At 31.8% G+C, this 22987-nt stretch overlaps 1 protein-coding gene across 1 annotated transcript; it reads left to right on the top strand.

Annotated features, from left to right (window-relative positions):
* The first annotated feature begins 14288 nt into the window (after nucleotides 1–14288).
* Nucleotides 14289–15863, top strand: LOC124935561 (cytochrome P450 736A117-like). Its single transcript, XM_047475987.1, has 2 exons — nucleotides 14289–15188; nucleotides 15264–15863. The coding sequence occupies exons 1-2, from the start codon at nucleotides 14289–14291 to the stop codon at nucleotides 15861–15863; spliced, it is 1500 nt and encodes a 499-aa protein (XP_047331943.1).
* The last annotated feature ends 7124 nt before the right edge of the window (nucleotides 15864–22987 follow it).

Below are 22987 nucleotides of genomic sequence, written 5' to 3'. Positions count from 1 at the left end.
ACACAATATCCAATACAAATCTTCATTATTAAAAAATAGTTCTTAAGTGATTCCAATTGACGTTCTTCAGCGCCGACTCAAACGCGCAAGATATTTACCAAATCTAAACAATGTTTAAATTTGGCTCTTTTGTCACCATCTTAGTCATCATATCTGTAGGATTCTCTGTAGTACAAATTTTATGAGAAGTACTACATCTTCTTTAAGAATTTCCCGCACAAAGTGATAGCGAATGTCAATATGCTTTATTCTTGCATTAAAGACCTGATTTCTTGCTAAGTAAATAACACTCTGACCGTTAGAATATACCACAATATGTTCTTGACCAACTCACAAGTCTTTTAGCAATTCTTGTAGCCAAATTGCCTCATTCACATCATCTGTAATAGCCATATACTCTACCTTTGTTGTAGACAAAGTAACTATTGAATGCAAAGTAAATTTCCAATTGACTGGCGTTTTAGCTAGCGTGAATAAGTTGTTGATCATCGCTTATCAGAGTCACATGCATAGTTAGAATCACAATATCCAACTACACGTTGACTAAATAATTTATCTTACTCAAATATTAAACCAATATCTACAGTATCTTGGATATACCGTATAATACATTTTACCGCTTTCCAGTGATCCTTACCTTGATCTTGCATGTACCGACTCACAAAACCAATTGGCTATGAAATATCAAGTCTCGTACATACCATCACATGCATCAAACTTCCAACTACATTTGCATATGAGACTTTTTCCATGTATTCCCGTTCTACATTTTTCTCTAAAGATAACTGTCTACTAACTTTCAAATGAGGAGGAAGTGGAGTACTTGCAGGTTTTTCATCTTTAGTAATGCCAAACTGTTGTAGCACCTTCATCAAATATTGTTTTCGTGTTAGATAAAACTTTCCTCTTTTTCTATCCATGCTTATCTCCATGCTAAGAATTTTCTTGGCTTCTCCCAAATCTTCATTTCAAACTCTTACCCAATTGAGCCTTCAATTTGTCAATTTCATCTTGGCTCTCTTTGATGCTATCAACATATCATCAACCCACATTGGTAGATAGATGTAAGACTCAAATTCGACATCGGGATCCTCGTCCAGGATGAAGAAGAAGTTGATTCCCCTTTTAAAGACTTAGCCTTCATGCCAAAGACAAACCTTCAGCTCTGATACCACTTGTTGGGAAAAAGTGACAGAATAAAAGGAAGAAACATAAAAAATAACACACTAACAGAATTTGATAACGGAGTTTGACCAATAATTGCTTACGCCTCTAAGCACTAAGACTATCAATTAATAAGGAAGAAGAGAAACAAATATTGAGTGACATAAACCAAAGGGGAGGAGAGTTTCTTTTATAGACTAAGAAACTTCTCTCACTCCCATCATCTTCCGATGTGAGATTTTATTCTAATTGTAAAGAGAGTTTCTTTTATATACTAAGAAACTTGTCTCACTCCCATCATTTTTCGATGTCGAATTCTAATTTTGTCAAAAACAACAATTATAACTTAACTAGAGTCACTATCAATTGCACCAATATCACACAACAATCTTAGTGAATAATAACAAAGAACATAAAATAGTAGGATGAACCAAAAATACAAATTCTACAATTCTGGTTTTTGTCAGACTAACTTAGAAGCTTTAGAAAATATAATTTCACCGTTCAGAACGTAGCTCCAGAAATAATCAATAAGCTAGATTTCAAAATTTAAAGTCGATCAAACAGTGCAAACTCCGACAAATGATTTTTTTTTTGTTTGCAAACCTGAATTTGTTCTTTGTTTTCTATCTCATTTCTTGTTGTCCACAAAATTCAAAAATGTAGATGAAAATAATGTCCCTTCACATTATATTATGTGGACATAAATAAACGTCACACCAAGTTGGGTCTCTCCAACTATAAAAATAAACAAAACTTCATTTTCGTAATATTTTATTTTGAAAAATTCCTGCGAGACACCGTTGTATCATATTTAAAGAAAATTGATAAAATTATATAAACGAAGTTTTTAATATTATATATATATACTTTTATAAAATATGAAAAATAAATATATTTGTGATATTATATTTGTGTGTGATTATTAGTATTCAGAGCAGAATCAGGATGACGTTAGAGCTAGGAACATAAATACCATACCTAACTTCTTCTCGGTTAACTACCCGTAAAACGAAAAAAATAGTTTCTAGAGATGCATTCGAATTGGAAAGCATTGGACGAATTATAATTGTCATCGTTAGATTTGGAGATTTGTGTCAAATAGTCCAATGTTTATTTGTTTCCTAATCTGGATAATTGTTTTCTTTTGTGATGTGTATTTTTTTTCATTTGTTTTGAGTTTTACTTGGTTTTGGCTCCTCTTCGATAATTGTTTCAATGTCTTACTAACTTATGATAATTTGTGTTATAGTTTATGCCAAATACCTTTTTTGGGGTTATTTTCGTTATAGCATTCAAATATAGGTAAATGTGAATTAGTGAAAAGATAGTATCATTTCAAACAAAATATTGTCTTAGTTTTTTTCTAATAAAGTTTATATTATAAAAAAAATTAGTTAAATACATGAAAAAATTATATAGTAAAAATATTTAAAAAATTACTTTTAGAATTATAAGTATAAACTAATTATTATAATTTTGAATAATAAGAAATTTACATTTTTCTTAGAGAGTTAGACATCTTATAAATCTTATAAATTGACATGAAAAACAAAGGAAACCACAAATAACAAGTTCATTTTATTTGCTAAACATTCATATACATTTTGATAATACTTAACTTAATAAGTAATGCTAAATGTGTTTATTATAATGTTTTAGCTTATTTCCTGATTATTATAATGTTTTAGCTTATTTTCTAATTATTTACTTTATATCATTATTCAGTTTACGAGGATGCGTACATTTTATTTTATTTGTTAAAATATATATATATATATATATTTAAAAAGGTTCATATATATTAAAAATGAAAAAAAAAATAGTTTAAGTAAAACGATAAATAATGACATGTAAATAACAATAAAAAATAAATAAAAAATAAAAAAAACAATACTTAATAAGTTATCGAGAACTCATAGAACTCCAAGATGAACGAATAACTCCCCGAAAAACTCTATTGATCGTACTTTCTTGAATTAATATTAGAAAACATAATAATAATTAATAATAGTATTATAAATGATATGAATCAGACGACTTTAATCATTGAAAGTTCGGCGATTTCTCTTTAACCAGATAATCCACCAAAGAATAATTGAGATGATAACGTAAATATGTAGATCTGCCATATCAGTCGCATCCACCAAAACAATAAATCTCAGTAATACTCAATTACTCAGTAAACATTTTACATCATCACAACTTATTTACACATAAAATAATTACTCTAAAAATCTCAAAAATTAGCTACTTAATTAGATTTTCATATTTTATAATATATATAATAACAATAATAATTATTATTATTATTTTGCTTTTTTTTTTTGTTCTTTCTTGGATCACATGTTAAATAGTTAGCTTACCAGACTTGTCTTCTAGAAGAAAAAATAAGCTTCCAAACAGATATGGAATATTGTAATCCTCTTGATTTCCAATACTTGAACTTCCAAAAGAATTAGGTTTAATTGGCCTCAAAAAACCAAATCAAATTATTGAAGACCACAATTATATATAAGGTTGTATTCGGTGGGATCATTGTCTTTTTAAAATGAGGTATAAAAGTAAAAATGACTAATTTCTGATATTAAAAACATCAAAAAAAAAAAAAAAAAACTATTTCCAATAACTATTATAAAAAACAAATTAAACACAATAATCTCTTTTCAAATAATAGAAATATGTCTAAACAAGTAGAATAAAATTATTAAGCAAATTTAAAAGAGATTAAAACTCATAGTAAAACAATTAGATTGTAAAGCTTCCTACTTGATTAATTTTCTTATTATTGTTGTTGTGCGGAATGCAAGAAAATGGTGAACAATGAAGTGTGGAAATAAACAGATGAAGCGAGATTTTTAATTGTCAAAAGATAAAGATAAAAACAGATTACAGCAAAAGAAATAAACTACGCCTATAAAAATGCTGAAAACAAGAAACGTAAATACTAACTTAATTTTGCATAACTGTAGAATTAAATGTGATATTAATTTATATACTAAAGACAGATCGTTACAAATCTCCACCTTGCCTTAGTATCACCCAACAAGAAGAGCCTGATCAAACTACTTCCAACTGTCAACATTTAGCAGGTCCAAACAATGGGTGAATTTGTTAAGTGGAACCGGCTTCGTGAACATGTCAGCAGGATTATGATGTGTGCTGATCTTCTTCACTTTGATTCTCTTCTCAGTACGAAGAAAATGATAACGAACATCAATATGTTTGGTTCTATCATGATGCACTTGATCTTTGGCCAAACAAATAGCACTTAAGCTATCACAAAAAACAATTGCCTGATCATGATGGATACCAAGGTCACTGATTAATCCTTTCAACCATATACCTTCCTTGGCTGCTTCAGTTAGCGCCATATACTCAGCCTCGGTAGTGGACAACGTCGCCGTTGACTGTAATGTTGCCTTCCAACTAACCACAGAGTCACCAAGGGTGTAAACATAATCAGGTCATTGATCTTCTACCATCGATATCTGAAGCATAATCTGAGTCAGAATAACCAGTTATGAGACACTGGTTATTACTCCCATAAATGAGACCAACATCGGATGTGTCTCTCAGATAGCGAAATATTCGCTTTACCGCTTGCCAGTGTTCCTTACCAGGTCGAGACATAAACCTGCTAACAACACTAACTGAATACGCAATATCAGGTCTAGTGCATACCATGGCATACATTAAACTACCTACCGCACTAGCATACGGTACATTAGACATGTATAACTTCTCAGCTTCAGACTGGGGTGTGAATGCAGACAAATGATCAGTAACAGCAGCAGGAGTATTGAGAGCCTTTGATGTACTCATCCCAAAACGAGACAACATTTTCAAAATATAACTCTTCTGTGAAAGAAATAGCTTCTTTTGAACTCGATCTCTTACTATTTCCATGCCCAGAATTTTTCGTGCTCCACCTAGATCTTTCATATCAAACTCAGAACTAAGAAGGTTTTTCAGCTTTTGAATCTCCGACATCTTCTTGGCTGCGATTAACATGTCGTCTACATACAGGAGTAAATAAATCAAAGAACCATCACTGACTTTGTTGTGATAGATACAACAATCATATGCACTCCTATTGTAACCATGTTCAATCATGAAATTGTCAAACCGCTTATACCACTGTCGAGGAGACTATTTAAGTCCATACAAAGACTTCTTCAGACTACAAACATGTGTTTCCTTACCAGGAACAAGAAATCCTTCAGGCTGACTCACCAGTATATCCTCTTCAATCTCACCATGTAAGAAAGCCGTCTTCACGTCTAATTGCTCGAGTTCCAGATCCTGATGTGCTACTATAGCTAGTAGTACCCTGATAGAAGTGTGTCGGACTACAGGTGAGAATATCTCATTGTAGTCTACGCCTTCCTTTTGACTGAATCCATTTACATCCAATGACTCTTCTTCCCTTAGGTAAAGTAACCAGCTCCCATGTATTATTCTTGTGAAGTGATTCCATCTCCTCACACATGGCAGCAATCCATTGCGCAGAATCAACACTATTAACAACTTCATTGTAAGAAGATGGCTCGTTATGTATGACATCTTCAGCTACCTGAAGTGCATAACTTACCATTTCTTCAGTATCATTTATAGAGGGACTGATTGTCCTAATTCCAGGACCAGTTGAGATCTTTCTTCCCTCGATTGAATGAATTAACCTGTCAAGAGCTTTAATTTGCCTTCTAGGTCGTGTTGCAATGTCAGATTGACTTTCAGGTGCTCCAAATTGATAAACTTCCTCAGATGGCTTATCAGTATCGTGTGTCATGTCAGTTGTCCCTTGAACTGGAGCCACCTCAAGCTCCACATGTTTCTCGGTATTATTATTTTCTCTAGAAAGTGATGGCTTCATAGAGGAGTTAAGTATAAACTTCTCATTAAAGGTGACATCCCTGCTGAGGATTACTCTACCTTCAGAAGATGACCAGATTCTATATCCCTTGACTCCATCTCCATAGCCCATGAAAATACCCTGTTTTGCCTTTGGTTCCAACTTTCCTTCATTAACATGATAGTAAGATGTGCACCCAAAGACTTTCAAATGAGAATAATCAACGACATTACCAGACCATACCTCGTAAGGGATTCTGCAATCAATCCCAGTGTGTGGTGCACGATTTATCAGATAGCAAGCTGTTAAGACAGCCTCGCTCCAGTACTTTCTAGTCAATCCCGCATTAGAGAGCATGCTTCTAACTCTCTCTAACAATGTTTGATTCACCCTTTCTGCTACATCATTCTGCTGTGGTGTACCTCGGACAGTGTGATGTCTTGCAATCCCCATATCCCTGCAGAACTCATTAAACTCAGATGAACAGAATTCAAGCCCATTATCTGTTCGCAGCCTCTTAACCTTCTTTCCAGTTTGATTCTCCACCAGTGCCTTCCAATGTTTGAAGGTCTTAAATACCTCGCTCTTATGTCTCAGAAGATACAACCAGGTCATCCTTGAGTAATCATCTATGAATGTTACAAAATAGCTATAACCTCCTATACCTTCAACTTGAGCAGGACCCCATCAATCAGAGTGGATATAAGTGTGCCCTTAGTTTTGTGAACTCCCTTACTGAACTTGCGGCGATGTTTTTTCCCGAAAATGCAGTGTTCACACAACTCAAGGTTGGTAACCTTGTGGCCAGATAGAAGATCTCGTTTGGACACAATTTGCATCCCCCTCTCCCCCATATGTCCAAGTCGCATATGCCACAACTTGGTTACATCAGGGTGCCGATTCACAGATTTGGATGCGACCGCAGCAGAACCTGTCAGCGTCTTACCTTGTAGTATATACAAGGTATTCTGTTTAATACCTTTCAGTATTATTTTTGAACCTTTACTGATGCACAATGTTCCTTCTTCACCGCTAAACTTGAAACCTTTAGCATCTAAAATGCCTAAAGATATTAAGTTCTTCTTCAGTTGAGGAACATGCCGAACGCTAGTTAGGGTCCGTATCTTATCATCATCAGTCAGAATTTTGATAGTCCTAATACCCACCGTTTTACATATGGCATCATTTCCCATGACAACGTTTCCACCATCATAATCTTCATAGGTATTGAACCATTCTTTGTTCGGACTCATATGAAATGAACACCCTGAATCCAACACCCACGTATCAATAGGGTGTAGAGAAGCGTTAGCTACAAGGGCAATGTCCTCCTCCGAGTCGGTGTCTCTGTCTTTATGTGCTATCGCAGCCGTAGAATATTTGCCCCTTTTCTTAGGACAATTATTCTTCCAGTGACCAGGTTCTTTACAATAATTGCAGATGTCTTTAGCATTAGGGCATTTAGCTTTGTATTTCTGATCCTTCTTCTTTCCAGACCCTTTGTAGTTGACTATGTTGGCAATCAACCCAGATGCTTGATTGTCTACAATTTCACCGCTCGCCTTATGACGCAGTTCTCTAGTATGAAGTGCTGACCGAACTTCCTCTAGAGTTACAAAGTCTTTACCCACAACGAACGATTGAACAAAATTTTCAAACGAGTTGGGTAAAGATACCAACAGAATTAATGCAGCATCTTCATCTTCGATCTTAACATCTATATTTCTCAATTCAAGTAATATAGTGTTTAACTTATCAAGATGTTCACGAAGAGACTTACCTTCAAGCATACGAAGACTGAACAGACGTTGCTTCAATAACAACTTGTTAGTTAGTGACTTTGTCATGTACAAAGCCTCTAACTTCGACCACAGACCGATTGCGGTATCTTCATCTGATACCTCAGTAATCACTTCATCAGCCAGACAGAGTAAAATTGTTGAGTGCGCCTTCTCTTCCAAGACCTCAAGCTCAGCAGTGATTTTACCAGAGGAAGACTCCTTTGCAGGACCTGCAACTATCTTCGCCTTTTCCTTCGACAATGGTGCCCAGACGCCTTGTTGTTTAAGCAAGGCTCGCATTTTGATCTGCCATAGACCAAAATTGTTTCGCCCTCTGTGAATTTTTCGATTTTCAGATTCATTGAAGACATTCTCTCGCCAGAAAACAAAAGTGATAATCTGATCGGATCTAACCCGCTCCGATACCAATTGTTGTGCGGAATGCAAGAAAATGGTGAACAATGAAGTGTGGAAATAAACAGATGAAGAGAGATTTCTAATTGTCAAAAGATAAAGATAAAAACAGATTACAGCAAAAGAAATAAACTACGCCTATAAAAATGCTGAAAACAAGAAACGTAAATACTAACCTAATTTTGCATAACTGTAGAATTAAATGTGATATTAATTCATATACTAAAGGCAGATCGTTACAATTGTTTATTTTAGTACATAGTGTCCGATACATTTAAAGATTTTGATATTAAGAGTTTTGAGTCTTCATAAGATAAAAGATTTTAAAATTTAAATTAATTTTGTTTCCACTTTGATATCTTATTAAACAAAACGGTGATATTGTTTTGATTGACTCACAATTTCGATTTTGAAAGTTATCATAATTATCCAATAAGAATGTTTTTAATTTTTTAAATGAAGAATTTTCGGACATTTCAATTCATAAATGTAAATTTCAACCTAAATGTAAATCTTACCCTTACGAAGGATATTACCCTGGAAACTCTCAAAGAAAAAAAAAAGTCAGTCAAACTTAAGTAAGGACAAAATTAAGTGACTTAGTCAACAAATCTTTTTTTCTATATCAATAGATAAATCAATCAAATATTATAATTTTTTTTTTAATTATTTAAGGGTCAATGTGGTTCAAACTTCAAAATTACTAATTTTATAAATTAAAATATTAAAATACCTCAAACTTATTTATTTTAAATATATATATATATATATATATAAACATTATAAACAAATTCTAACTATATTTTAATCTCACATTACTATATTATTATTTAGCATTAAAAACATTTAACACCAACAATGTTTTTTGGGTTCATCTTTTTCAAATAAAATTCTTAAAACACTTAAAGTCTCCATTGTCCATTCCTCCATTGTTGTTGTTGACAGATAAATACACCGGTAAATCTTCATATGAAATCCAGACATACAGAAATGAAAGAACCCTAGGTTTTGTCAAGAGCTCATATTTGTAAAAGAGTGAAGCAACTTCTAGCTTAGAAACGATGGTAATGGCTGAATGAATGGATCTGACTTCAATAATATATACAGAGTTTGAGAAGATGCATATAGAGAGAGAAGGACGCCATTGATGGGAGCTTTGAAGGAGAGAGAAAGGATGATGAGCCTGTGCGGCTGTGGAAGATGAAGCTGCTGCTAGGGTTTATAAATATATAAAAAATGGAGGAGTAGGCGGGGTGGCAGCGGTTGCTAGGTTAAATATTGATTAATTATAAGCTAGGGTTACATAAATAAATAAATAACGGACTTATTTCATAAATTAAATATTTGGGGCCCAAATAACTTAGTTTTAAATGGCTAAACCTAAACTAATTAAATAAAACAATCAATACGGATAAAGTTTAAAAATATACATAGTTTATATAGATTTTATTTATTTATATATACATTTTTTTTTTGTGTGAATAAATAAATTTTTTTAATGATGTTTTTCAAAATTATTTTTAATGCTGGTAAATTGTAGTGTATAAATAATAGCTTCATAAACTATTGCACTAATATTTAATTACATTTTTCATATTTTATTTTTATTTATTTATTAGAGCTAATATTTATTTTTGTTCAAATGAAATTCTAAAAAATAATATATTTTAAAATATACATAATATTAGTGGTCACAAGGTTAAGAACATAACCATCAAACACACTTAACTATTTAATCATCAAACACACTTAACTATTTAATTAGGCGTGCAGAAATTGACGTCTAATAGGCTCGAATTCAGGACCTTTCAAGGAGAATAAGTATATCCACCTCTGGTTACTTTTAGGCTAAAAGGTAACAAAATATGGATATTCTCAATTTTCTTGAGGTTATGAGTTTGAACCTATCAAACATCAAATTATGTGCCTAGTTAAATAGTTTGTTGTGTTTGCGAGTTCCATTTTTAACCCACAAAGATAGCCTACTAGAATTATTTTGAGTTTAAGCCGAAACCATAGAAGTGATCATTTTGAGTTTAAACAGAAACCATATGGAAAACCATAGAAGTGGGTGACATGCTATTTCTTCTCTAATAAAAAAAAAAGTAAAAAAAACATTAACAAATTTTATAGATTATTATTGATAGTAAAACAACATTTAAAAAAAAATAAGAACTTGAGTACTTGAAAAATGTATTGAATACCGATTATAGGAAAGGAAGAAGCTAAGAAATCTAAGGGCGCCGATTATATGGAAGGAAGAAGCTAAGAAATCAAAACAGGGCGGCTTTGTTATATACGAAGGTTGAGGTAGAAGTGATAGAAAATGAAGGTGCCGCTGCTTAGGGTTTATATATGATAGGGTTTATATATGGATTAATAGAGGCGGCTACTAGGGTTCAAATATGAATTAATAGAGGCTGGTTGATTCTAGGGATACAAAAAAAATAAAATGACTTTGTTTTATAGATAAAGATGGGCTCCCACAAATATTGGGCTGATTACCTATCATTTTAAATTAATTAATCTTTTAAGATTTATAATTACGATAAGTTTAAAAATTTTACAATTATATATTTATAAATTAAATTAATTATTATTTATTTATTAAATTGATTAATTAATATGATTAATTTTATAGATATAAATTTTGTATAACGTTATTTTACTTAAATATATATAATTTTTTAAAATTGTTATAGTAAAATAAATATATTAATTATATATATATATATATATATATATATATATATATATATATATACTTGGTTGACCTATAAACTTAAAATATTTGTTTAAACAACTATATTTATATCATATTTTATGAATCTTTAAAAAAATAAAATCTTTCTTTTATTTTGAGGCATAACTAAAATAATTTGATATAAAATATGCATGATTAAACTAAGGATTAAATCACAAGTTAATTTTTGATGTGAGAATAAAATAAAACTTTAACTAATATAAAAGATAATGTTATTGTTTTTGTTTGGGTTTTGTTAAATTTCAATTAATTTAATTATTAAAATATTTTATAGTATTAACTAAAATAAATTTTGAAATATGTAAATTAGTTTAATTTTAAATAATTTTGTGTGTTAATAAAAATTTATTTATATTAAAAAGGATTTTTGATAAAACGATGAGTTGAATAATTATATAATGAGAGAGGATAAAAGAATGTATTAAAATATAAGTATTAATAGATGTTTAATAACAATAAATATATACAAGGCTAAATTAACCAATATTTATATATATATATATATATATATATTAATATAAAAAGCTAACCTTACATGTGAGAATAAAATAAAACTTTAACTAATATAAAAGATAATGTTATTGTTTTTGTTTGGGTTTGGTTAAATTTCAATTAATTTAATTATTAAAATATTTTATAGTATTAACTAAAATAAATTTTGAAATATGTAAATTAATTTAATTTTAAATAATTTTGTGTGTTAATAAAAATTTATTTATATTAAAAAGGATTTTTGATAAAATGATGAGTTGAATAATTATATGATGAGAGAGGATAAAAGAATGTATTAAAATATAAGTATTAATAGATGTTTAATAACAATAAATATATACAAGGCTAAATTAACCAATATTAATATATATATATATATATATATATATATAAAAAGCTAACCTTACCACTTACAATTTTCTTAAACTTTAATACTATACATGTCTAATTAAATTTTTGATAATTGATAGGTCAACCTAAATTAGTTTTATTTTTTAATCTAAATATCTTATAATATTTTTGGTAGAAAGATGTCTATTACCTCATGTCTCCCAAAGTCATGTCTGGCTGCGCGTGATTCTCACTAAATAATCATTTCAAAGCTAGTGCCATGTTCTTTTGAGTTTTTAAAAAATTTATTCAAAATCAATTTTTTAATTAATCACTTCTAAACAATTATATTACTCATTTCATTAATCAAAACATTAAAATACCTTTTATTTTAAATTATTATTTTTTATTTTATTCATATATATTAATACCCTTTAAGACTTTTTACCAAAAATAATCATCACCTCCTCAAAATCATCATCAATCAATTCTTTTTTCTTCTCTAAATTAAAAAAAAAATCTCAATCCAAATCAGACAAAAAGATTGTAATACATGAAATCTTAGAATATTTTGTCTTTTTGACAAAGTGGTACTACTAATTTGAGATTCACTATTGAGTTAATACAATTTATCATTTGATCAAGACCATACAACAACCTCTAAAATTTGTATTTACAGTCTTAGTCTCTCACTTCAATCATAACCATTTTTCATTTTGTATTTAGAGTTTTAATCTCTCACTTCAATTATGATATTATTAATTAGAAGGTAACGGGGAGACTTAATATTTTAAGTATTATTATTTTTAATACAACAATCAGATTTGTAGATTTGTAGAACTATGATTCTATCATACATTTGGAGTGAAGTGACATGTCTCAATAAGCGGGGCTCCAATTGGAGCAGCTTAACATAACTCTAAAGTGTTCTTACTTAAAAAAAAAAAATATGTCTAATAACTTAAATATAAATACAACATATAAAAAATTGAAATATACAATATTCTTGCATCTCTGATGTGTCGTTATCATCGTATCATCGTCTTCATCTCCTTCATCATCATTTTCTTCGTCAACCTTTAGGATCTAAACATTAGGGACTTAGTGATTGGGCAACATAGTGGTTGTCTTCCTCCTTCCATTCATCGTTGTCTTCTTTATCAAAAAAAAAATTGATAACAAATTTAATAAGAAGACCTTTATTTAATTTTTTTTTCTAAATAACTCACCAACCTCTTTCTCGACTACATCTAAAAATATTTCGATCAACCAATAAAATCTCATTTAACCACCAATATCTTTACGTCTTTAATAGACTTTCATATTTACTAATATTGTAACATCAATGTGCACCCAACCATCTCAAACATTATCAATATCTTTTACCCTCAGTTTTTGCAAACCAACAATCTTTATCATCACCGACATTTTTTATCTTTATTATTTCGGTCAACCAACAATCTTATTTACATATTTAACCATTTATATTTTTTATTTTCTAATGAATCTCTCATATTAATTACTAATCTCGTGACCAATTTCAAGCATTTTGTACCTCAATCATTTCATCTCATTATCGCGACTTCTTTACTCTACTTAGACAAACCAATCACAAATCAAATTGGCTTCTCATCTCGTGACCTCACTTTCACACTTCTATCAACCAACTATCTCATTCACATTTTGCACCACAACCATCTCATATCTTATTACCGACCTCTTTACCTCCACTTCGACAAACCAACCACAATCCAAACGACCTCTCATCTTATGACATCATTTTCACACTTCGGTCAATCAACATTTTATTTGTAAACATTAATATCTCCTTTGGTATCGACCTCTCGAAAAATCAACCATCAATCCCAATAAATACTTCTCGTGATCTCCCAATAAACCAATTACATTCACATAATTAACCATCAATATCGTTTGTTCATCTAATCAATCTCTCAATACTAATCTCGTAACCTCATTTAGAGCGTTTTACACCATAACCATCTCATATATCATATTACTGATCTCTTACCCACTTCGACAAACCAACCATAATCCAAACAACCTCTCACCTTGTGATCTCACTTTCACACTTTGATAAATCAACCACGAATCACAATAGACCTCTCTTATTGCGATCTCTCACTTTCATTCCGGTCAACCAACATTCTCATTCACAAGAGATGGATATCCTCAGTCTCTCTAAGGTCCTGAGTTCGAGCCCATCAGGCAAAAAGTTCTACTCACCTAGTTAATTGGTTAAGTGTATTTGCGGGTTATGTGCTTAACTCACGGAGATTAGTTGCACTTCGAAAGAGAAGCGGACCCAACGTTCTAAAAAAATAAAAATTCAGTGGAGATTATTGTACTAAGTTTCTATATTAATATATATATATTATTAAAAAAATTGATCAAACAAGCCCTAGTAGGAGCTTATAGGGTATAAAAGAACTCTCAAAATCCCAACAACACAATAACAAAAGAAGTAAAAATGGAGAAATATTGTTTTGCCATCTTCATCTTACTAAGTTCTCTCCTCCTAAAATGGCTTCTAAATCCTATAACTTCCACCCACAAATATAAGAAAAATCTACCCCCTTCCCCTCCAAAGCTCCCAATCATCGGCCATCTCCACTGCTTCGGCACACACCCTCACCGCTCCCTTAAATCCCTATCACGCCGCTACGGCCCCATCATGCTCCTCAAACTAGGCAGTACTCCAGCCGTCGTGATATCCTCCGCGGCCGCCGCCAAAGAGATCATGAAAACCCACGACCTCGTATTCGCCACCCCCCCTGAGTTACAGAACAGCCGGAAGCTCCTCTACGATCTGAAAGATGTAGTGGCTGCTCCATACGGAGAGTACTGGCGGCAGTTGAAAAGTATATGCGTTCTTCAGCTGTTGAGCAACCACAAGGTCAAGTCTTTCCGGTCTGTACGGGAAGAAGAGGTCGTGTTGATGGTTGAGAGAATCGAGGAAGCGAAAGGGAAGAACATCCCGGTGAATCTGAGTGAAACTTTCTCAAAGATAGCCAATGATGTTTTGTGTAGGGTTTTGATGGGAAGGAAATACGACGAGGGAGATGGAAGGAGTTTGAGACGTCTGATAATGGAGTTTCTACGATTGTTAGGAACGCTGAGCGTTGAAGATTTCCTGCCGTGGCTCGGTTGGATCAATAAAGTGAACGGACTGGACACCACCGTGAATAGGGTTGCCAAAGAGATGGACAAGTTCTTGGAGGAAGTGGTGAATGAGAGGATGCAAGAGGGAAGTGATGAAATAATTGGTGGCAAAAGGAAAGAGAATTTTCTTGATATTTTATTAAGAATTCATATGAGCCAAGAACCTGGTGTATTCATTGACAAAGATAGTGTGAAAGCCTTACTCGTGGTGGGTAATTTAAAAAATGTTTTATTATCACAATGAAAAGATTTTAAAAAGAAACTCTATGCGGTATATTTGCAGGATATGTTGTTAGGTGGAACAACTACAACATCTACCGTCACAGAATGGGCGATGACAGAATTAATGAGACACCCAAAAACAATGAAAGAGTTGCAAACAGAGGTGAGAAATGTTGCTAATGGAAAAAGTATGATAGCAGAAGAAGATATACAAAACATGCCTTACTTGAGAGCAGTCATTAAAGAAACTCTAAGATATCACACTCCCATTCCCCTTCTTCCCCCAAGGTTAGCAACTCAAGATGTTAATGTCAATGGTTATGACATAGCGGCTGGCACTATGGTTTTCATCAACAAATGGGCCATATCTAGAGATCCACTTTCATGGGAAAACCCTGATGAGTTTAAGCCTGAAAGGTTCATGAACTCTAAAGTTGATTACAAGGGGCATCATTTCGAGTTCATCCCATTTGGAGCTGGTAGAAGGGGTTGTCCGGGAATTTCATTTGGCATCGCTGTTAATGAGCTTACACTAGCTAACATTGTCAACAAATTCAACTGGGTGTTGCCCGATGGAAAAGATGGAGAGAACTTAGATGTAGATGAATGCATTGGCTTCACAATTCACCGTAAAACTCCTCTCATAGCTCTTGCAACTTAAAGTGACCATGATATGTTTTATTTTTAACTATATTTTTCAAATATAAGAATTAAAATAAATAATTCAATAACAACTTAAAAATCTTAAGATATTTGTAAATAAGATCTCATGATGATCAATTTTAGTTATAATCTTTACTATATGTTGAGTCCATTGATATAAATTGTATATTTGATCCAATGACAATAATGAACTATACCTATGTTAGGCAGGCGACAATGAATAAAAAAATTATAATAAGATAAATATAAGAAAACAGAATTTGAGGGTGGGAAGGGGAATAAAATGATTCATAATCTTTTGGTGAGAAAAAAAAAATCTTTATTCTCTCTTCTCACATTTTTTTCTTCTTTTTCTTACTAATGACCTCTCTCAATTTTTTCTTCTTTTATCATTCCTCTTATAATAATTATTTAAATTTTCCCAATATATATTAAAATATTAATATAATAATTATAAATGAAAAATATACAATAATATTTACCTAGAAAAAGATAGAATACATCTAGGCCTCGTTTGATCTTTGGGTTTTTGGGATAAAACCCAAGTTTTATCCCAAAACTCAACCATCCCATCATCAATCAAATCAATCCTTTTATTAATTAAAATACCTAAATTACCCTCTACTTAAATATTTATTTTTATATTAATAAAAAATTATTTTAATATATATAATATTTATTTATATTTTAATTATTTTAATATAAATTAAATTATAAAATTATTTCATTTTAAATAATTTTATTAATTATCTCAAATAAAAATAAAATCACAATATAAATTCAATTATAACATCCCCTATTAAAATTTAAATAATTCAAATAAATAAATAATTATACTAAAAAATAAAATTAATATATTTGAATAACATATATTAATTAATTTATAAATATATCTCATATAAATTAAATATTTATAAGGAAATTTATTCTATTTTTATATATATAAACTCATTCTAAATAAATATATTAATTAATTTAAGTTAATATTTTTTTTAATTTAATAAAATCAAAATATTATAATGTAATTTAAGAAAATAATAACAATAAAATTAAATGACATTTAAATTATAATTATAGATCACTGAAACTATTTTATTTAATTTTTTTTAATTAATTATAATAATTAAAATAAATTTATAATATAAATAAAACTATAACATATTATATTATCTCATATAATCTTTAAATTTTAATAGTAATAATTTATAAAATTAATATTTATTTAAAATTTTATTTTTATATTAATAAAAGTTAATACTAATATATGTATAGTTTTTAATATTTATTTTATTATATTTTAAAATTTAATTTAATAGAAATGAAATTATTTCATTTAAAAAAAGTATTATTAATTATAATATATATATATATATATATATTAAAATTTTATTTTTTATTAATAAAAGTTAATATTAATATATGTATAGTTTTTTAATATTTATTTTATTACATTTCAAAATTTAATTTAATATAAATTAAATTATTTTATTTAAAAAAAGTATTATTAATTATAATATATAAATAAATAGAGTTTTTTTATTAATATTAAAATATTTAAAGTTTTTTAATATTTATTTTATTATATTTTAAAATTTTATTTAATTTCATATAAATTAAATTATGTCATTTACAAAATATTATATATATATATATAGAAAGGGTAAAATTGGTATAAATTTTTAAAAACCTAGTTTTTTATCAATTCCATCATACAAGGGTTATTTGGACAAAACCCAGGATTTATCCAAATAACCCTTTCCTCAAACAAGCTCCTAATAAAGGATAGGAAAAAAATATACGGTCTGTTTCTTCTCCTTTTTCCTAATTTACGCTTCTAATATTGTTCATGGATTGCGATTTGAATCCAATTTTATACTTCTTTGCAAATTTTCCATTCTGAGTGTTATAGTAAGTTCTTGGTATATAAGTAAGTTATACTATTAAACGATTATAATTCCACATTGCATTTGCACTCAAAGGGCTATACGAACTTAGAATATTACATCAACTAGGAAAATTTTCGTACGATGCACACGGATAAGGATAAAAATAAAATAAATTAAAAAAATTAAAAAAATATTTATTCAATAATTATTAAAAAAAAATATAATGTTCTCATTCCACATTTTATTCACTTCGATAAAATAACTTATTTTCTCACATGTTTCATCACATATTTTTTCCGAATGAATCTCTCATTTCGTGATTTTACATTTTCACTTTGTCAATCAAATATTTGATTCATATTTTTTAATAATTAGTATCGTGACCTCACACTTTGGTCAATTAAATATTTGATTCATATTTCTTTAACCACTTTCAAGTGATATCAGTCTATTATCCCTCGACAAACAACATCTCAATCAGATTTGGTTAAATGTTGTACTTGTTTTGTTAGGTTGCAAGTTTGAAACCTACAAATAATATTTTTGAATTTATTTTTAACCGTTTTAAGTTTATGAGAGGGTCAACCCACAATTCAACGTCCAAATATCCATTTACTCTCACATAAATATCCAAATTAATCACAACTCTCGACCGGGCAATCCGGACACTTTAAAAATTAAGCATCATTATATATATATATAGATTAGTTAGTTAAAAATTTGAACTTTTATTGTTAAAATGTCTCGCATTCATCAAATTTGGTGTTGAATCTTAAATATAAAGTGTTGTTAGCCTAGTTGGTTAAAAGATTGTACTTGTTTCGTTAGGTTGTAAGTTCGAAACCTACAAATAACATTTTTAAATTTATTTTTAACTGTTTTAAGTTTATGGGCGAGCCAACCCACAATCCGACCCAAATATCCATTTACTCTCACATAAATATCCAAATTAACCACAACTCTCGACCTGACAATCCGGACACTTTAAAAATTAAGCATCATCTAGATATATATATATATATATATATATATCTATATATATATATATCTATAGATCTATATATATATATATATATATAGATCTATAGTTAGTAGTATAGATTAGTTAGATTCGTAAAACAGAAGAAGAGCCCTTAACTTTATATATCTATTATTAGTATAAAGCGCTAGCACCCAACCTATACAAGGGGGTTCCGCCTCCATTTGGTCGTGCTGCTATGATGTAACGTGCCTCTTGCCTTTAAGTATAAGTGCCCGACCTACTTAAAGGCATTCGTAGATTCTTAAGGAGAGATAACCCCCTAGTAACTAAGGTAAACAACGTAGAAAAAGCACCCATTTCTGTACCGGTTCCGGAAGAGCGAAAAAAAAAGGGATGTTTTGTTAATAGAAAGAAGAAAGTGTTTATAGCCGTAGCGATATAAACAATCATACTCATCCGAGCCACAGGAACATGTACATACGGAATACGAGAATTTCCACCTTGTTGAAGATCTAGTGGTGCTACCCGAAGACTTAAATGAATAGCCATCGCTGTTAAGAACAACCGAGATCCAATGATAATTTGCGCGTAGCTTCTGGTCTTTGACATAAAAAAATAAGGTTGTAATAACGAAACGGACATGTGAAAATTTGGTCCTAGCTAGGGGAACAAGAAAGACATGGTAATATATTCAATACGCAATCAAAGAATTTCCCCCAAGAGAAGCTAGCTCTTCTCCTTGTTTTCGCTCCGCTCGTGCGTGGCACTTCTTGCTCGCTCCGCGGCATACCGAAAAAAGAGTAAAAGAAGAAAACGAAGTAGATTCCCTTTTATGACCAAGAGCCCATCCTTGATCCAAGCCGAGTTTTGCATTCCGCCGCAGTGTGCGTCATCGCTTCAACTGGCCTATGGGGGTGATAAAAACCCCATACGCTGTTGCCAGTGTCCGTGTCCCTTAATCGATTAGGCTACCCTCGGATTATTCCCTCCAGATAGTAATGAGGTGGGTGGGAAGGATAGAGCCCAACTTATTATATACGGATACGGATATTCCTTGTCATTCTAATCTTGATATAGTTCGGCCTATTCTTTGACTCTCCTATAGAGTATATTCTTTACATCTTCCTACTAGGATAGATATTCTAACAACAAACTACCTAGCTTAGCTAGTTGGCAGCTCCGCATCGTGAACTGCATCGGCAAGGGCACCCGATCTCTCTTTTATGGGCAGTTTCCTTCGGGCTTATCAAATGGGAGAGGAAAGCAACAACTACCGCATCGTTGACCTTATCTATGATCTATACTAACGCGAATCAGCTCGGTCCTTTCTTCCGTTATGCCTTTCATAGCTATCCGATGATCCTGTAACTACCGCTGCCTAAGGGCTTTCCCCCAAGTTGACTCACCGATCTCATCCACTTGAAAATGACTGTAAAAATGGCTAATTCGACTTTCTAATAAAGTGGTAAGTTCCGCAGCTCTTGGAGAGATTTGCATCCTTCCATTTTTTTTATAGAGTTAAGGGGGAATGCCGCTGCTGATATTTCCCGCCCAGATCAAGAGCGATGAGCGAGTTAATTAGGTTGCATAGCATAAAAAAATACCCTATACTAATGACGTAAAGGGTATTTTTACCCAGCGAGTTAACTATGGACCCTGATAAGGTGCCATGATACGATACGATACCTATCATAAGCATGAGGTCCTGAGACAGACGACCTCTCAGATGGGTAATGAGACACTTATGCTATTACTAAGAGTAAAGATGTATTACTGGGCCTTACCGTGGATCTATAGTTATAGTAGATCCCCCTCTCTGACACTAATGAGTGGTATGATCCTCAACTCAATAATAGAGTGCTATTAAGCAGAGAAGTCCAGGCCTCCCCCTGTGGGGTTTGGTTTGATTCATTTTCAGGATAGGATAGGTAAAATACCCTTTTGTAATAGAAATAGATTCCCCATAATACGTATATCTTCTCTATAGGGCCAGAAACATGTATAGGGTATTTTTTCAGCTTAATCAAGGGAGTCTTCGACCTAAGATCAATCATTGAAATTTCCGAATTATTTTTGTTCCCTTGTGTTAGTTAGAGTGAAGTGAAGCACGCATGTAGGGCAGGAATAAGATAACCTATCGAGTAAACACCCCGCTATTTCTTAACTGAAATAGAGTCAAGGGGTGAACCTAGCCCAACCAATTAATTCTCAACGACCCATTCGTTGAAAGTTAAACTCCAAAGCAGAAGGGAAAGAGGTTCGAACTAGCATCCGGATAAGCCTAGTTGGGCGACTTATTTTATGAAAGACCGTTTCGAAATACTTTTCCCACTTTAGGTTTAAGAAAATGGCTTTTTATAATAAAAATGTAATTTTTTGATCAATTCACTTCGCCTTAGAAAAGAAATATTCCTAATTTTAGGAGAATCCTTTTAATGTGGAAAACCATTTATCATTTAATGAAAGTCACTTCGAAAAAAATGAAGAGTCGCCACTTTGCTTGATAGAGACTTTATTCTTATTAATAAAGAGTTAGAAGACACCAAAGTGTCTAATAAGTCAGGTTATTATTATAAGCCCAGTAATGTTACAGCAATATGTAATTTTGAGATTAAATATTTTTGACTCATCCGTCCAGACTCCAACGGGAATTTCTACTCCTTCAAAAACCCCAACCAAGGAAGGCAACTGGCTCAATAGCATGACCCCAAGAAGGTCCAACAGTAACTGGATCGTAATAAAATGTACTATTCTTTGAGAGGGCTCTTCTTAGATTAGGGGGCGATTCGTGCTTCTGAGTCAAGGACTTCTTCTTATTACAGAGATCGATCCCTTCTCCGGAGGGCGGTTGGGTGGGGTGTAGTTAGGCATGATTTTTCTGAGCCTACTAGCTATGACTTTTGTTTTCACTTTGTATGCCACGTTACACAGGCTAATGGGTCTGAACTGGCCAAAAGACTGGGGTGCGTTTTCGGGATTAGGACGATGAAGGTATGGTTGAGACTCTCCTCCAACGATTTTAATTTTTAGAAAAAACCTAAAAACATTTCTAAGGGTTACCACAAGCATCACACTAAACCCCCCAGTAACTAAGGTAAACAACGTAGAAAAATCCCGTAGGCTCCGTATATGATGTAACATTTGGTCGGCAAGGGCACCCGATCTCTCTTTTATGGGCAGTTTCCTTTGGATAGTAAATGTTATGGGCTTTTTAAATGTATCAGCGAATAGGTAGACACAACACAAGACGATGCTTAAAACATTTGACAGGTCTAGGCACTACAATGCATCAGTGAAAACTCAAAGAAGACAAGTAGTGTCATTGGTGCGAGCCTACACTTCTGATTTGCATAGCATCATATGCTCCTGATATCAGGGATTACATATATTATATATACAAAATTAAACCAACATGGCTGCAATAAGTGGAGCATTTAACACCTGCCATAAAGACATCATATAAAATGGCTACGGTTCCCAAAAAATCATATTAAATAGCTACTAAATATTGATATAGAGAACAATGAAAATCCCACATCAGCATATCGAAGAGTTTTACTAACTGAAAGATCAAATGTGTGTGGTAGTAATCAAAAGAAGGCATAGAGGGGCACCATGCTAAATTTACCGACTGAAACTTCTGTTGAACATGCCCTTGCAAATCAGGAAGCTGTCCCAGCTGGTTCTGCATCGTCAATGGTGCAGTTCATGCTACAGTAATCATTATTCACTACTAGGAAATATATCATATTCAAAAGAGATTAAGTTAAGTTGTTAACAGCTCATCTAATAAATGTTGCTATTAGGTTACAGGTCAGTAATAATATCAAGCTAAACTCTCTCTCACAAGCAACCCCTATTTGCATAAGGAGAGATAACAAACATGATAGCAAAATAAAAAAAGTATCCTTTTTTTATTTTATCTTCTAACTTAAACTTACCTAATACAGTTGAAGAGATCTCTTCTTCAGGAAGAGGATTGCCAAGAACAATAGAGTCAGTGTCTGTGTAGTAGCAGTCTTCTCTTGAGATGTAAGGGTACATATAGATCCTAGCACAGGCGGTGATAGCAGCTGCTAGTTGGATTGCTGAGTTTAGGTTTTGGATAACTCCTCGAAAATTTCCCATCTTGGGTATATACCCGCATGGGGACTGGTAATTATACTGAGCGCAGGCTAGCTACATCCGGTAGCTGGCGGTTGAGGTAAATGTACAGTAAAGTAAGCCGCTTGCAACTAGCAGGGTTAAACATAG

The sequence above is a fragment of the Impatiens glandulifera genome, chromosome 4 (genome assembly GCF_907164915.1).
Source record: "Impatiens glandulifera chromosome 4, dImpGla2.1, whole genome shotgun sequence".
NCBI lineage: Eukaryota > Viridiplantae > Streptophyta > Magnoliopsida > Ericales > Balsaminaceae > Impatiens > Impatiens glandulifera.
Note: the sequence above shows the minus strand (reverse complement) of the source record. Positions and strands in the feature narration are given on the sequence as shown.

Coding starts and splice junctions, on each gene's coding strand:
- LOC124935561 (XM_047475987.1), top strand. CDS start 14,289: ATGGAGAAATATTGTTTTGCCATCTTCATCTTACTAAGTTCTCTCCTC. Junction 15,189..15,263: donor GTGTGAAAGCCTTACTCGTG/GTGGGTAATTTA, acceptor GTATATTTGCAG/GATATGTTGTTAGGTGGAAC.